General features: G+C 39.2%; 1 protein-coding gene across 8 annotated transcripts in view; it reads left to right on the top strand.

The window, feature by feature from the left end:
- The first annotated feature begins 3,813 nt into the window (after window positions 1-3,813).
- The window catches only part of DMXL2 (Dmx like 2), a 65,762-nt gene continuing 52,606 nt past the window's right edge, over window positions 3,814-16,969 (top strand). For 7 of the 8 annotated variants that reach the window (XR_012776241.1, XM_075506055.1, XM_075506054.1 and 4 more), the window contains exons 1-5: window positions 3,814-4,053; window positions 12,976-13,101; window positions 14,870-14,941; window positions 15,649-15,727; window positions 16,368-16,524. Coding sequence is in view for 6 of the 8 variants with exons in the window: in XM_075506055.1 (XP_075362170.1) it covers window positions 3,967-4,053; window positions 12,976-13,101; window positions 14,870-14,941; window positions 15,649-15,727; window positions 16,368-16,524 (521 nt within the window). In the remaining 2 variants the exon portion in view is untranslated. Of the gene's footprint in view, window positions 4,054-12,975; window positions 13,102-14,869; window positions 14,942-15,648; window positions 15,728-16,367; window positions 16,525-16,969 lie in introns of those variants that run through there. The other variant, XM_075506058.1, reaches the window with a different exon arrangement.

Below are 16,969 nucleotides of genomic sequence, written 5' to 3'. Positions count from 1 at the left end.
AAGTAGCTTTTCTTCAGGGAAAAATACAATTTATTCAAGAACGCAGTGAATATTTGAGACAATCATCATGAATCATGAAGAAAATATTCACAGAATCATAAAAGCATTGTGCTCAGAAGCTCTCTGTTTCTTGTGGAAAGGTAAAGGCCTTCAGGAGTACTGAAAAATGACCAAGTGGTCAAAACAGGGTATGTTCTTCAGGTTTCAAGATACCAAGGCTGGAGTGCAGTATTTCACCTTTGAAATAAAAGGCAGTCCAGCATAGGTATTTATCTTGCATGATGCCTCTTAAGAGTCTTGCTTTCTTTCCCTAGGCTGTGTGCAGCACATTTCTTTCGCATGTGCTTTAGGATTTCTTCCCCATGCAAATTTCACAGTATAGTCTTTTGAATTTTCTCCCTTCCCATAAAACACTCCACCTTTTGCCAAAAGGCAAAAATTCTCCTATCTTTTACCACTAAGCAAAACTAGAAAAAAAAAAAATCAGAATTTTTATATGTAATCATGGTTTCTATATCAAAACATGGTATTTCCTTCTGATTATTTTATATAATACCACTTTTTGCCAAGTGAAAATACTTCTTCCTACAGCAAATGGAACCAAGTCATTTCTCCATAGCATCTGTGTAGTTCAGTGTCTGTTTTCTAAATTTGGACCTCTTTCCTTTGCCTCCCTCTCTTTTTGGTAGCAGCAGAAAAGAAGATGAAAGTCTCAACCTTTGAATACCTATAGATTTATTCTTTTTTTCCGTTCCCTGTAGTTGGAGAAGCAGAAGGCAAACCAGTACAGTCATCCTCATACATGATGCAGACAAGGTCTTGAGAGGTCATCTAACCCATCCTGCTAGCCAGAGCCAAGAGCAAAGTACCCTCAGCATTCCTAACACATTCTTAAAACTCCACCTAAGGCAGCTCTAACTACAGCTTATTAGCATGAATTAAATAGACCTTTTGGTTCTATACAGCAGCCACTCTCCTGAGGTAATAGAACTTCCCCTCCCACAACTCCAATTAACTTCAAGCCAAAGCAGGGAATTCCTGGGCAAACAGACTCCAGCAGAAGTACTGCAGGTACTTTTTCTTAGGGTTAAAAATAAAGGAAAGTAATTGAACAAAGCAACAGGATAGTCAGGAATGAAAAGAAAAATAAAGAAAATGAAGGCCCCTTAGATTTTTTAAAAATTATTTTATTTTTATATATATATATATATGAGACAGAGGTTGCTTCACACTCTTGGGCATAGAAATCACATGCACTGAAAATTAATGTGAGGTATTTAAGTCACTAATAAGGTAGAATCAATTAAGGTAAGTAAAACAATCTGTCAACAGAACTCGGGTGAAAATACTTGTTTTCAGGAAGAATGTGAAGGCCTTATCCGCAGATACCTGCAGAATGATTCTTGCTCAAAGCACTATGCATAGAGCTGGCTATGTCTATAGGTTTCCACAGCTACAAATAGAGGATTTTACTATTAAGCCCATAATTTGGCATTATTTTTACTTTAAAGAGGAACTTTACCTGCTTCAGGGTAACACATATTCTCTGTCTCACAGTGGTCTCGGTGGAATTGGGGCACCACAAAAGCCAAACACTGTGAAAAGTTTCTTACCAACCCAAGCAATAAGATGGAAGTGTATCTCACAGTTGGCATGCCCAAGGGTTACTGGCAGTCTTACTCTAATTAGGTAACAGAAAACTGGGCTGAAAACCAAAACTCTCCCTCATCATGTCTGTTACCTAGGAAGATTGAACTGATCCTGCAGGTACTCTGCTTTCACTTAAAAACTTTTTGCCATCAAAACCAGATAGCTTTACTACACCTGAGAAAGGAAAATGCTTTCCTTTAGATCATACTGTTCTCCTATCATCCTACTTAATATTATGACTACCTGTGCCAATTCAAGAGCCCGCTGTCTTTTCAGACATTAGTTGGACTTTTTTCCACTGATTTTAAAAAAAAAAAAAAAACAACCAAAAAACCACACTGCTTTTGCCTCTAAGTCTTGTTGCATGCATTTGAAAAAAATCTTATCCAAAATAAAAATCAGTTGTAAGTTAGCATACATTTTATGTGGAAGAGCCTTCAATCAGAAAAGTTATGGAACAGTAAGTATCAGTGGAAGCATATGAACATTACACAGTGGTTTCATATGTAACCAGGTCAACTGAAGATCAAAATGTTTTTTTCCCCTTTCACCCCAGCCAGACATACTGTTCCCTTTAAAGAGAGATTGCCTTTAACAAGCCTGGAAGTAGATCAAATCTTAAGTGTTATGATAACAATGTTTTCTCCATTCAAAGGTAACTTGATTATGTCTTCATTTACCTCTACATCCTGGGTAAACTCATTTATTCAGTAAGAGATGTACACTTTCAAGAAGCAGTATAAGGCAAGATAAATCTTGCCATCCTGACTGAGGCAAAACTGCCATAAAGGAGATTGAGCTTTGCAGCTTCAATCATTATCACCAGTAATACAACTGCAGGACTACCGTACTGACGTAGTACAAGAAAATGGAGAATTTTCCTTATATCATGGCACACTGTATACAGAGTATTTTTTTTTCCCTTCAGAGTTTAGAATCCCTTCCGACCAATTTTCAGGATCCAGCCTTCTTCACACCTCTGAGACAGAAAAGGATAGGCACATTTAAAGGCTTTTGTTTTCAACAGTGTTTGGCAGTTATTACAAATAAAGCAGCAAAAGCCTCACCATATTTTCTGTGAGGTCACATAACGTGCACAAAATGCAATCAAACACCTTAATCAAACAAGGCGGTCCCCCACCTTCTCATATTGTTCTTTTTAGCATCAAGTACTAGTAATTTTCTCACCAACTATCTGTAAATGGACATTTACAACGACCCTGAAACATTGTCTCTTTCTCACTAACACAAAGCAGTTCTGACTTGTAATGTCGGCCCCATTCTTGAATCAATAACTAAGTATAACCCCTCAAGGATCAAATAGGCGCTGCACAGCCAGCACACTCGTCAGCAGCTGCTGGTCGGCTCCGTGTAGCCGCTGTAGGCAGTATCACCGGCAGCTGGAGGGGACGCTCATGGATTCCCAAGAGCTTCATAAGCTCTCTGAGATATGACCAAACGTGAGGATCCTTAATGAAAAAAACAAACAAACAAAAAACAAAATCCAACCATCCTCAGAAGCACTATATATAGCTAACGAAAGGCCGAAGTGCGAGACCGGCGGCGCACAGAGCACCTGGCCAGCTGAGAACACCCCCTCACAGCCCGCTGTGCTGGCGCGGCTCGCCGGTGCAGCTGCGGACTTCCAGCCAGCGAGGCACTGCCCAGCCTCTCCTCTGACGGGAGACGCTTCCCTCGCAGCACACTTACCGCTCCTGATTCGGGGGACACGCCTCCCCAGCCCGCCTCACGGCCGGAGCGCTGCAGCAGCAGACAGATCCCCCACTCCCCTCTCTCCTCCCTCCCGCCCCTTGAGGCGCCCTGCCACCGTCTCACCTCGAGGCGTCAGCCAAGCGCACCGCATCCCCCGGCTCCTTAGCCGTCCCTCCCTTTTCTCCTTTAAACCTAGCCGCTACACCGCCCGCCTCAGGCTGCCCGGCGCGGGCAGCTCCCGGCTCGACCCCCTCGCGGCGGGCCTCGCACTGACGGGCCGGGCTGTGCCCCAGCCCCCCACCCCCACACCTTTAGCTGCCTCGCGGGCGCGCGCACAGCGGCCGTCCCCAACGGCCGCCGCTCGTGCAGAGGCGGCGCCTGCGCGCGCCTCACCTGATTCAGGCGCTGCCCGGCGCGTGCGCCACCTCCCCCCCGCCTTCCTTCCCCTCCCTCCCTGGCGCGCGCTCGCGGCGGCAGCGAGCAGGGCCTCGGCCCGCCGGGCGGGCGGGAGCGCGGAGCCATCCGGGTCTCGTCCGCTCGTTGCCGGCGGAGGCGGCGGCCGCGGCGCTGCCGTCCCCAGGAGAGCGGGGAGGGGGGGCCGCGATGCATCTCCACCAGGTGCTCACCGGTGCCGTCAACCCCGGGGACAACTGCTACTCGGTGGGCAGCGTTGAGGACATCCCCTTCACGGTAATGGTGGCGATGCGAGGGGAGAGGCGGCGGCGGCGCCCGGGCTGAGGCGGGCGGGGGTGGGGGAAGGGGAGGGTGTTTTGTAGGCCCGAGGGGAGCGGTGGGAGGGGCTGGGGGGGTTATTAACCTGCCGGGGCGGGGGGCACGGGCACGGTGGCTTGCGGGCCCTTGTACCGGGGTCAGAAGTACCGGGGTAGTTAAGGCGGGGATTACGAGCGGGGGCCTCGGGGCGGTGCGGTGAGGTGAAGGCGCGCGGGTGAGAGCCGGGATGCTTAGGGGAGGGGTGGAGTGGAGTGGGAGCGCTCCTCCGGGGTATCGGGGCGCTCCCGGACAGCACGGGTCGGGAGGAGACAGGCGTGACCCGCCGCGGAGCGTCGCCGTCTTCCACGCCCTCCGGGAGGGGCCTCGCTGCTCGCTCTTCCCGGGGTGCAGCTGCAGATGGAGGCTGGGATCCGCGGATGCACCCGTCACCTCTAGCGAGTGCTCCGTGGATCGGCTGAATTCGAGTAGGGAGCCAGGGAAACCCCCGTATTGTACGTCCCCAAATTTTGCTGGGTGCTTTTTGTGTGTGTGAGGTCCTCCTGCGAAGAGAAAAGAGTCTGTTGCTAGGCTTCTTAAGAAGCCTATCCACTATGGATGAGCATTTGGCTTCAATTACTGTGGTTAATAAAACAACAAATTTGTCAAATGCACCTCTTAAACTAGAGGAGAAAAGAAATTTAAAGAGACACACCAAGTAAATTTCAAGAGTCCAGTAGTTTATATAGTAAAATCTGTTTATCATCCACAGGCTGTTTTTGTCAATTCTAATGGCAATTTACACTTTTTTAGCTTATGATATGCTTCTCTGATTTTAATGAGTGATGAGCTTCTGCAGTGTTTTGCACACTGTCATCTAATCAGTATGTTGTTATTTGGGAATAAATTGTCTCATTAGGTTTTGTATTAACATTTACAAGATTATATCCCAGGCACAAACCAAGTCCAAGCTAAATGATACAGAGCATCATTTTTACTCTAAGATAACTGTCAGCAGACTTGTCAAACATTTAAAGCTTACTTTAGATTATCACAGATGTCTGATTTAAGTAATGAATGCTTTAAAGCCTTAAGAAATAAAAGGTGCCATGTCTGTCTTGATTTTCCTTGTTCTGCTGCTATGCAGCCATACTGCTATTAAAGGGACTTCTGTTACTTTTGATATTTATATAAGAAGTCGTTTACTCACATTCATATTCTAATGTGTTTCTTTTTACTGTGACAATTTGAAAAGTCAATCAACTGGTATTATGAAAGACAATTTTATGCTAATTCTCATAATAGTTTTGATAACATAAAAAATGAATAATAATATATATTGTGGTTTATACAAGAATTTTCCAAGAACAAAAGTCACATTTTGCAAAAAAATGCAGAAGCATTTGGTAGCAAATTACTTATGGAACTGCATATAACAGACCTCACTGTCTTCTCTGGCTGCTGCATCCAATTTTTTATAATACCGTAAAGAAGGAACTAAAGGGATAAGTATGTTTTAATAAATGTATCTTCTGGACTTCCACAGCTGTAACTTTCTTTTTCCCTTTTTCTTCTTTCTCTGTATTTGTGTTATTTATGTCCTGCTATCCTAGACCTTGATCCTATAGCAAACTGTACAGTTAAAAACATCTGCTTGCAAATAGTTTGGGGTCTTATATCCAAATTCTTAGGAAATTAGTCACCTGAGTGACTCTCAGTAGCATCATAGTTGACCATCCACTGCAGGTGTTGCTTTTGTTAGTGCCTAACCTTAAATTCTGTTGGTCAACATCAGTTACGCTGTATTGACATAGCTTTGTCCCCCCAAACCATTAAGCTGTTTGGAGTCATAACTTTAACTTGGATCCTGAAGCAGGATTTGCAGTTTAGGCGAGAGATCATCTATTTTGGTGACAGAGCCTGACTCTGTAGACATGCTCTGAAGACCCAATACCTGTCAGCCTCTAGAACACAGCAGAAGCAGAGCAGTAAAAGGCAAGAGGTTAAGGGAGATCTACAGAGTATGTGCTGTACTACATGAATCCATATGAAGTTAGGCTGTGGCAGAGGAGCCATTGTTTGTGTGCGCATGTGCTTGCTTATGTTTTGGTTGATGTTAGGGCATTCGTTTAAAATGTGTGAGAACTAGCTCAAAATTGCTACAACTGATTCATCACAGGGACTTGAAAATATGGCTTTTTTGTGTGCAGAAATGAATCACTCATGTATAAGTTACTCCACTTGAACAGTAGAATAACGGCCTGGGTACATGTATATGTGTATTCACTAGTTAGTTTTGGAGCTATTTCCTTTTTTTTTTTTTTGAGGAGGAGGAGAAGAAGAAATGTTCTTTTAAGATGAACTTGCTTTAGATGCCCAACTCCAGCAATCTTAGGATTCTGAGAGAAGGAACACATTTTTTTCTGACCTGATTAGGGACACTGCAATTCTCAGGTTGTTCTTCATCCTTCCTTTCCTCCATGGTTTGTTCTTGGCTTGTTTACATGACTCCTTGCTAGGGATAAAGATAAGCTTTTAATTTCCAAGTCTGTAGCTAGAGCTAAGATGATAACATGTTCTGCCTCAACTTTTTTTAAAGCTTTGGTGAAAGTAATTAGTTATTCTGAGAATAAGAAAGGGAAAAGAGATAATTTTGCCACTAATTTTTCTTTACCTGCTAAAAAACAAGTATTAGTGACTCCATAAAGCAAAACAAACCCAAAGAAATAGAGACAGTTGCTGTATGTTGGCTACAAAGGTTTTCTCAGTCCTTTATCTGATATGTGCATAGTGTCCTTTCCTCCTTATGCTCCCACATCTGCTTGCAGCAATCCTGACATGTATCTAGCATTTCCCAAATAAGGGATGAAGCACAGAGATGTTTGGTTTACAAACTGGCTTGTGGAGGATGTAGCTGTATCGCGCCCAGTCTAGTCGAGTGGGTAATACACAGGAAAAATTGTTTGAAGGGTGATTAGAAGCAAAATAGCTTCATAACACTGTTTTCTACCAGGCAGTCTCTTCAGCCTCCCTTCGTCTGAGCTCCAAAAAGGACACTGCATAAGCAAAGGGTTTAACTACTAAATGACAGAAGTTCTGGTTTTGTAACTTCTGGTAATAATTCTGTGCACTACTCAACTTGCCATTGCTTCATGTTCTCATTTCAGCAAATATTGTTAACAGTGTTTCACAAATGAGTTTACAGAAGGTCAGAGTTGTGCTTTATACAGAAGGGCCTTACAGCACACGCCCTGCCTAGACAGAAGAAGGGTATGTTATTTGAACCTCATAGTCTAACTGGCAGCTAGGAAGTTTTTAAAGGTAGTAAACTGCATTTTTCAAACCATGGTTGATTTCACTTAGCTTTTGTTGTTAAGCAGCTGTTTTATGTTGAGCCAATTTCAGTCACTGACCCTAACTCTGAGTAGGATGTATGTTGCCAACCTGACTTTCTGTAATGTGGAGTAAGGTGGTTTCAAATAAAGACAATGAGCTGTTCTGATTCTGTTTATATGACTTCTGCCCTTTGTCCAAGCTCAGGGTTGGTTTTTTCCCCCTGAAACTCTGAACAGAATGTTTCTAAGGTCAGTCTAGGTTTAAAAAAAAAAGAAATCCATAGGTATGTCAATTACCTAAAGGCTAGATTCTGAAAGTATAAAAATTCCAAGCTCTGGCTAGTGTCCCACAAACAGAAAATGATGAATATTTATATCTTGTAAGAGGTACCACTAAATGCACAAAATTTGGAACTCTAAACATTATTAATGAAAAATCAGAATATCAGATTTTTAGGGGTATCTGTACAGAAGAACTTTTTGATAGAAGTGAAAAAAAATTAATTATTATTTGTCATTTTTGAAAAGGACAAGCTTCTTGGCATCTTCTATGCCAGTACTGATACTTGGCCTGGAACTGCGTGTAATGAATTTCAGAAGCTGTTGCGGATGAAAGTCTCCCACACCCATGTAAACTTTTTTACCTCATTGAAAACAGCAAAATCTTCATCCACACCGTTATGTCCACAAGATACAGCAACTGAGAATAGGTTTTATTTGCTGTGTAGGGTTCTCCTCTACTTCATCCTTCTTGAAGAATTACTTATTAAAACCCTTATTTACAAATCCCTCAGTTATTTATTACTACTTACATATATCTATATGTTCTCCACTGTGTCATGTTTATGTGAACTGGATTACAGATGCTTAACATCTGAAGCCTTACTATGTTCTTTTTTCTCTGAAGCTCTGTCTGTAAGCATATTGTAAATTATTTAATCATGAATTCATCTCAAATATCAGTTTAGGAAAGCCTGTTCTACAGGCACAGTCTAGTAGTGGGTTGGGGTTTTTTTCAGTTATTTTGCTAGTTTGCATTACGTCTGTGTAATTCTACTAGTACTTAGCCAGGGGAGGGGGGAAGTGTAAATGTGTCCATTGATGAGAGTTTGGAAATGTTTCAGAATTCAGGTGTCTTCATCACTAATAGGAAGGTGGAGGAATTTCTGCATCTTACACATTTACTATCCATAGCCAGAAACTTAAGGATAAGTGTTGTTATACTGGAGGAGTACTGTAAGGCCAATACAGGCTTTAATTCAGGTTTTAATACAGATTTTAATTAATTTCTGTAATTTTAGATGTTTATGAACTTCTTTTTTTACTACCACTGTGGGCTGATTCTGTTTCTTCCATATCATTTACCATCTTGAAATGCCTCTGTACCCCTAATAGTGCACTCCGGAGCTTGAGGACTTTTGGTCTATTTCACTTAAGCCAAATTTGTCAAGAGTTGCAGGTTATAGAAAGAGAAGAATTGTTTTTTATATGGAGAAAAATATTTATATAAAGAAAAAACAAGATGAGAATGTAAAGGAGTAATTGTTTCCCTGTATGTTTGTTCCAGCGTTCAACATTAAAATTAGAGAACCAAACCGGAACACACAGGCAGCTGAAAAAGAGAGATGCAATGCTGCTTTCATATTATCTGTAAATTGAGGATATAGCATAAGCTCTTACAGTAGGACACAATGTCCTACTTCTGTCTGGTGCTCCTGCATTCGATTAGAGCTTTGTCACTGTTCATTTCAGTGGTCCTAGATCTTGACAGTTAAAGCAGACATTGGCAAACTACAGCTTATTAGTGGCTTATAGATCCTGCAAGTCATCCTTGCATTCCGGTGTTTTTTCAACTCCATTTAATTTTCTCTTTGAAGTTATCAGTGACATTAGAAATGGAGGTTGGCAGATCTTCCATGTGGGTGGTTTTTACTGCACTTGTTTCATTCAGTGACTATAATTCTGTTTATCTAAGATCTCTGTGCTGCTCTCGTCCATTACAGTATCTCAGCATCTTATTTTCCATCTTTCCTTTTTGTATGGCTTACTAATCTTCCATTCCTTTTATCAGGCTATACAGGTTGTTAGTCTGTTGCCACAAATATTGTGGCCACTGTTATTCTGGCAAGAGACACCTGTGGTGGCATGAATGATCTCCCTGAAGATGTTGTCAGCTGAATCCTTAAGAAGGAACTACTGATGTTAAATATTATGACACTTCCCTATTCTTTGCCAATGTAGGGTGCTTCTACTGCATTACCAGCTTAAGGAGTGAAAGGACAAAATGAAAAGAGGATTTAATAGAAATGTGTTCTGTTCAAGTATAAACATGTTAATATGTTGAGTATATTAGAAAAGCCTCATAAAAGTAATCAAATGGAAAACTTGTATTTAGAGGTATAATGTGAAATATGGAAATATCTTTCAGTACAGAAAAGTATATTGACCTTTTCTGTTTTGAGAAATTTGGAGACTATAAATGTGAAAAAGTGAACACTTGTTTTAAAATGAGGGGACATCTTTTCTCAAAGGTGGGGTTATAATAAATGTACTACTCAAAGTAAATTTAAGATTTAAGGTAAATATACTTTAATATACTTTCAAGAAATGAGAGACATTCTCAGAATAAATATCTGCACTGAGAAAATGACCCCAGAACCAAGAGAGAGCACTTGCTCAAAGAACCTAGAGCTGAAGGCTGACAGGCTGCTGTTGGGAATGTGTGCTGACTAAGGTCTCTAATGGACTAGATGCTCTCTGTTGGCATAGGACACTTAGGTGTTCTGAGTCACTTGTTGGTGCAGTGCCAAACACAGGCAAAGAGTAGGAAGGATACGAGTGACAGTAATAAGATTTCGCTTAGGAAAGAGATCTCTACGTCTTGATGATTCTTCAAGAAAAAAATAAATTTTCTACTATAAACCACCCTTTTAATTCACAACCACCTTTTTACTTAACTTTGTAAAAATATGCTAAATAGTATAATTATCCAGAAAAATACTGCTTTGTTGCTGTAATAGGAAATGTGGATAGGGGACAGGAGAGAAAAGAAACTAAAACATTTTAAAAGGAAGACACTAAATTCTTTTGCTTAACAGAGTCAACAGACATACCCAAGTATAAAATATTTTCTGTTTCACGTATTATCGACTGTACAAACACTTACAAATATGCATGTTTAAGAACAGTAAGCATAAGGAAATTAAAGTTGAGAAGCCTTTTCCTTTCCCTATATCATTTCCGAGACACGCGTCCATATCTCGTGCTAACAGGATTGCAACTAGTGATAAATTATGTTTAATTTAGTTTGAAATTTGCAAATCAAGTTATCAATACTGAAAATGAAAAAAAATAGGGTATCTGAAAGGTTTAAGTCCTTGTTTGAAGTGCATTGGTACCTTTTTTACTGTATTAGATAACAATTTAAATCATGTTTTTTAGTAGGTTTGTATTAGTAGTTTTGAGGCAGACTGTTGAAAAGAAGGTGAGTCTTTCAATGTTTACTGTTTTAATTGATCACCCTTTGAAGTAAATAGTAGGAGAATCAATTGCTTGTGAACATCAGAATTCTGAATAAATTACTGGAACAAGAGGACCTGCTTTTATTTTCCTGTCTACTTATGGACATTCACACCCTCGTCTCCATCTTCTTCCTTCCTACTTGTGAACATTTGCTGGCCTTTCCAGCATTCCACACCGCTGAAGTTTGCTTTGCAACAAATTTCCATATAAAAAATAGGAAAACAACAAAATGAAAAGACTTTCTGTTCAATGCCAAAACTTATCTCAGAATCTCATCTTTCTTTCTCTTACTTTCTGGAAATAATCCTATTCCATTTTAATAATAACTTATTCCCTTCCAGACTGGGTCTAATAATTGCATAGCCTAATCATCAAGGAGCTAGGATATTCTGTTACATAGCTAATCTCCCTCTAACAACCTTTTAGCAGTTGTTTTTTTTCCCCTCTCCTGCTTACATTGTGAATAACTCCAGTATCAGTTCCTCGGAGCTTCCCAGAACAATGGTTGTGGGCTTGAGGATTCAGACAATACTGCATCACTTTATTTTTGTGAGATGACCTTGGAAACCTTTTAGACAATGTGTTTTGTACGCAGTTTTCATTTTTGTGTGTGTGTGATTGTATGGTGTGTTAATTTCTGAGACCTGAGTTTCTGCTTTGCTGCTTGTATTGCTGTTCCTTTCTTGTTTTTAGCAGTGACTGTACTTTCAGTAAATTAAGCCTTTTTCTTCAGACTTTATCACTTGTTGCTCCTTCCCAGGAGGATTAGAAATAGATATAAAAGGTCATGAGATCTAAATTGTCCGTTCTAGTTCCAGTGGTTGTCTTGCACCATTATCTTAGTGTGCTCATCAATGGGTGTTGATTCTGTAAATCGATAGAAATACGCACAACTTCTCATACACTTCTCAAAAATAATACAGGTCATTTTTAAACTGATTGATGTCAAAGGAGAGGGCTAGGACTCAGTAATTCGGAAATTATTGTGAAAGAAGCAGGGGCAACTTAAAATGACAAAGTAATTTTGTACCATCTGACTGTCGAGGACTTGCACTCTCTGCTTAAGTCAGCTGTTGTAAAATTTCTGCCTTCTGTACTGGAATCAATGGAACACTTACTTTAAGGAAAGAGACTTCTAGCTATAACTGTTTACTTTAAAAAGGCTTAGTGGTAGATTGATGATAGGCAGGGATTTCTAAGCCTGAATGTGGGAGTTCAGTGGAACAGATCATCTGGAGTGATTAAACTTTTCAGAATATTCTGGCACACTAGGAGAGGTGAAAGGTTGGCAGGCATATATATTTATTCTGCCAATAAAAACTTCTACAAGCTATCATTGTTCTATAACTTATTCTTAAAGAAATTATTTAGACTGTAGTGTGTATTGCACAAGATACAACATATCCAAGACAAAACTTTTTTGTTTTACAGTCTTATAGTGATGTGCACTTCTTAAAACTCAGAAAAGCCCAGAAATTGGATTCTTATAGAAAAGAATCACATAATATTATTTAAAAAAAAAAATGTACGGGGGGGCAGGACACACACATATTTAAGAAATGTATATGCTAATTCAATAATAAGTGCAGCTGAATAGAAAACTTTTGGCTGCCTTGCTCTGAGGCAACAAGAATTGGAGGGGAGAAAAAAACCCAACTAAAACTTAAAAAAAACTCCACAAAACAAACAAAAGTGAAAGTACACACCAAGCTTAAGTTCTAGAATAAGTTTGGGGGGTGGGTTTTTTTTTTGGTGGTGGTTGGTTTTTCGGTGCTGTGGTTTTTTTGTTTAGTTGGGGTTTTTTTTTACTGTTTCTGTTTGCTGTGATTTAAACCCTAGAAGAGTTAAGGTCTCCTTTGTTACTTTGTTTTTACTTGTTGCTTATTCTGCTGGTGCTACTCAATTGGTGAGAATAAACCAGCTACATAGTAACATCTTGTTTCAATGGAGATTTTCACAGTTCTCTCAAAAACATAAGTCGTCTAATAAGTATCAGTTATTTTTTTAAATACACTTTTAATTGTATTTCTTTTAAAAAATATTTCAGGCATATGGCTCTGGTTGTGACATTGTTATTCTGGCAAATGACTTTGAATGTGTACAAATTATTCCTGGTGCTAAACATGGAAACATCCAGGTCAGTTGTGTGGAGTGCTCTCAACGACAAGGCAGGGTAAGGATTTTAATAAATTTGTACAGAATTTTAAAAAAACTGGAATACTCTAAATGAAATAATTAAACAGCAATATAATACCTAAATGGTATTAATGAGTTAATTTCATGACAAAGATCAGTTTTTACTGATCTGTAACTTTGAGTAACACCTCTTGTGTTACTCAGAGAATTGTTTCAATTTAATAGTAATTTTTTTTTTTTTGGGGGGGGGGGGGGGGGAAGGGGAAGCAGGAGGCATCTTGTAACAATGGTTTTTATTCTTTTCCAGGACCTGCAATAACAGGTCTCACAAAATGTGGAAATATGTATTAGTTCCAGTATAGTATCAGAACTGGAATGGTACTAAAATTATTGTCTCCATTATTGTATACTTTAATTTAGCTAAAGAAGACATGGATAAATCATTCATGTATACATATATATACACATGTGTGTGTGTTTGTGTGTCCTACAAAGTAATTAATTAGAAATATTTTATTTTTATTAGAAAAATTTATTTTTCAGAAAAGCTTAGGCATGTTTACTGTGTTTAGAAGTTCTCCAGTATGAGCCGTCATAACTGCATGGCCCCTTGACTGGCTATGTGGTTTTAATCCCTAAACAATGCTAAAGAGACAGTTTAGATTGCTTAGAAAAAAATATTTTCTATGAGTTATGGTAGTGCACTGAGCAAGTTTTGTTTATAAATTGTGACTGCCTACTAATATTAGCTAGTTAAAAATTGGTTGCAGTATTGAGAAAGTCCTAGTTAGGATTCAGGCAGGTTTAGCTGGCAAGGCACCTGCACTGCAGCCGTGCAGGCCCAGTAGGACTGGAAGAGAGATTCCAGCTGCACAGCTGACCCCTGCAAGATCACTATGAACCCCTGGGTGGTTCTGTATTCAGGACTCTGAACTCACGGTCTGTTCTTTTCTTTGGGAGTGTGTTGTTGCAACCTTCCCTCTACCACTCCCCGCCCCCAGAAGAGGAAATAAGATTTCATAATAAACATCGTGAAACTTTTACATCATTTCTGTATTGAGGAAACTAGATCCTGAATGGGAAGAACTTAAACAGTTTTTCTTTTAAATATCTTTAAAGGAAGAAAAAGGAATTTTAAAGATAATCAAAAGTACTCATAACCATGTGAGTATTAGGAACATGACAAGATAAATTCCTAATAAAGACCATTTTGTGTATGGAGGTTTCTGTGAAACAAGTAGGTGAAAGAAATTGAGGGGTTCAGAGGTACAAGTACTTCAGTTTCTCTGTTTACCATTTGTCTCCCCTCAAAATGTATTTAACTCTTCAAAATAGAATTACATTTCCTCCTGTCTCTCGTAATTATTATTTAGTGGTACAAAATGGAATCGGGGAACACACTGAGACCCAGACACTAATAATTAATTTATTAGTTAGCTGTGAAGTAGACAGAACGTGAGCTGAAGTAGTGAAGGCATCAGCTTTCCCTCGTGCATTAACAGTAGTTACCCTAGAAGAATATGTGAGATCTGATTGACAGTGTTTATCCCACTGAACAAAACATCTTCCTACTTAGAGTTAAAATCTTAAAGATGGGCTTGTTCAGAAGTATGTATTTCTCAACTTCATTGAGAAAGTATACCTATTACACCATTAATCACATTTGTATTAATTTCACTTTTCTTGAACAACAGCACACAGAAGAGGTACTGGAAATTCTTTAGCTGTTTTGGAATACTAAGGAGTGGTTACACTTATCTCCTAACTTTACATTTTGAGTTGTTGGGTTTTTTTCTTTTTTTTAGATTGCAGCATCATATGGAAATGCTGTTTGCATTTTTGAACCGCTTGGTATAAATTCTCATAAAAGAAATTGTGTAAGTATGTATTTCATGATTGTAATTCGATTTAGGCTCTTAGAAGAGGCAAAAGTCTGTCTGCCAGTTGTTGTTGTTATTATATTACATTGGCACGCAAAAGAGTAACAGATAAACATTTTCCACCGTCCATAATAAAATTGGATGGGTAGAATCTTCTACTGCATGAATCAAACTGGGGACTGCATTCCTCCTAAGCTCACAACAACATCTTGTTCTTGAATCTCATACTAGAATGACATAGTGACAAGTTGGTGTTTCTTTAACTTGAAGAGGTCATCAGATCTGTGGTACAGAAATATGACTTAGACTTGTATACGTGTACCTAGGCTTGTTTTAACAGCACAGCCATGGCCAAGCACTCAAGCATTAAGTATGTTCCCAAGCAGGTTTCATGATCTTTGTTGCATCTATACTGCCATCTCTTATGTTGTTATAAATGTATGACCTAACTAGTTTAAAGTAAGCTACAGGTATATTTGTATGTGACAGGTCCAGATCTGGTTCACAGGGCATTCTGTGATGCATTTAATTTTTATAAAACAATTAAAGAAATTAGTAAAACTAGATTCAGCAATCTACCGCTGGGTCCTGAATGTTTTTGCAACAGGCGTAATAGCAATTTCGTAGAGAAAGAAAGAAATACCAATACCGTGGCATTTTGCTGTTGATGTGAGAATTAATATTTTACTGTTTTTAAACTATAGCAACTGAAGTGTCAGTGGCTTAAAACTGGGCAATTCTTCCTCAGTTCTATGACTTACAACCTGGCATGGGATCCTCAAGGTAATGTGAAGTTTGTGAAGCATTTGTTCAACATTTGTAGTTAGGAGAACTTGAACACAAATTATTTTTATTGTAATAAAGTGAGAGCGTGAATATGGAAATGCTAGATTATCTGCTCTCAGGCAGTGTTGCGTAAAATGTGAGGCTACAGTTAGCATTTGTGAAGATGCTGTGCCAAGTATTTGAGTCTGTTATGCAAGATCTTAGTTCAGGAATCACAGTGTTAAGCTGCTAACTGACTTAAATTACCACTAATAATAATTTAAATAGAATTTTATCACTACTAAGGTCAGCAATGTACCTGAACACAGATATTTATAAGTTGTCTAACAATGTGTATTTATTTGAGATGTGAATGGCTATTTAGCATCTGCAACGTTCCTTATTAAGTATGATTTATCATTTGAAGTAATGAAAAAAACCTTGATGTTCTTTCTTAAAAGGTATTATAATTTCAAAATGTTTTAATAAAGTGAGCAGTATAATATGATTGAATACCCTATCATATTTAAAATGGACTTTATAAAATTGAGTTTTCAACCTGTTTTGAATATTTCTCAACAAAATATGACGACAGGCTTAATCTTTCAATATGCATGCATCATCTTGGTTTCACAGCTTTGATATTACTCACTTTCAGGTAACAGGCTGCTGACAGCAACTGACTTTTTGCAATTGTGGGCCCCTCCATCTAGTAGCATTCTAGAAGAAGATGAAGATGCTGATCCTGACAATCAGATCAAAGATGATAAAGTTCTCCCAGCTCTAAATGACTGGAAATGTGTCTGGCAGTGCAAGTGAGTGAGATAATTTTTATTTTAAGACAAATTGCAATGCCACCTCATATATCAAAGCTATATTCTCTCCAAAACTGTATTTTAAAATGTGCTTTTAAATCAGCTGAAAATAGCATAAAATTCAAACAATGTAAGTTACTCCAAATAAAAATTTCTCACTTTTTCAAGTGACCTATCACCAGATAACCTAGTCAAAGGCTTACCCAAACTGTAGTGCTGGCAATGTATCAAAAATGTCCCTGTTTTCTCATCTTTGAAAGTAATGCTGAGATATTGGATGAGGCTGAACAGAGGAGCAGTAGCAGGCAGATATGCTACGCTGATAAAGATGAGACCTGCTTCCTGAATCTTGGGAAAATGGTTCTGAAACTCTTTCTACCCAGTTCTGTTTGAGATGCATGTTACAGAAGTGCTTCATGATCAGCCATTTCCATATATATGCAGA

This window comes from Mycteria americana, chromosome 6, assembly GCF_035582795.1.
Source record: "Mycteria americana isolate JAX WOST 10 ecotype Jacksonville Zoo and Gardens chromosome 6, USCA_MyAme_1.0, whole genome shotgun sequence".
Taxonomy (NCBI): Eukaryota; Metazoa; Chordata; class Aves; order Ciconiiformes; family Ciconiidae; genus Mycteria; species Mycteria americana.
Note: the sequence above shows the minus strand (reverse complement) of the source record. Positions and strands in the feature narration are given on the sequence as shown.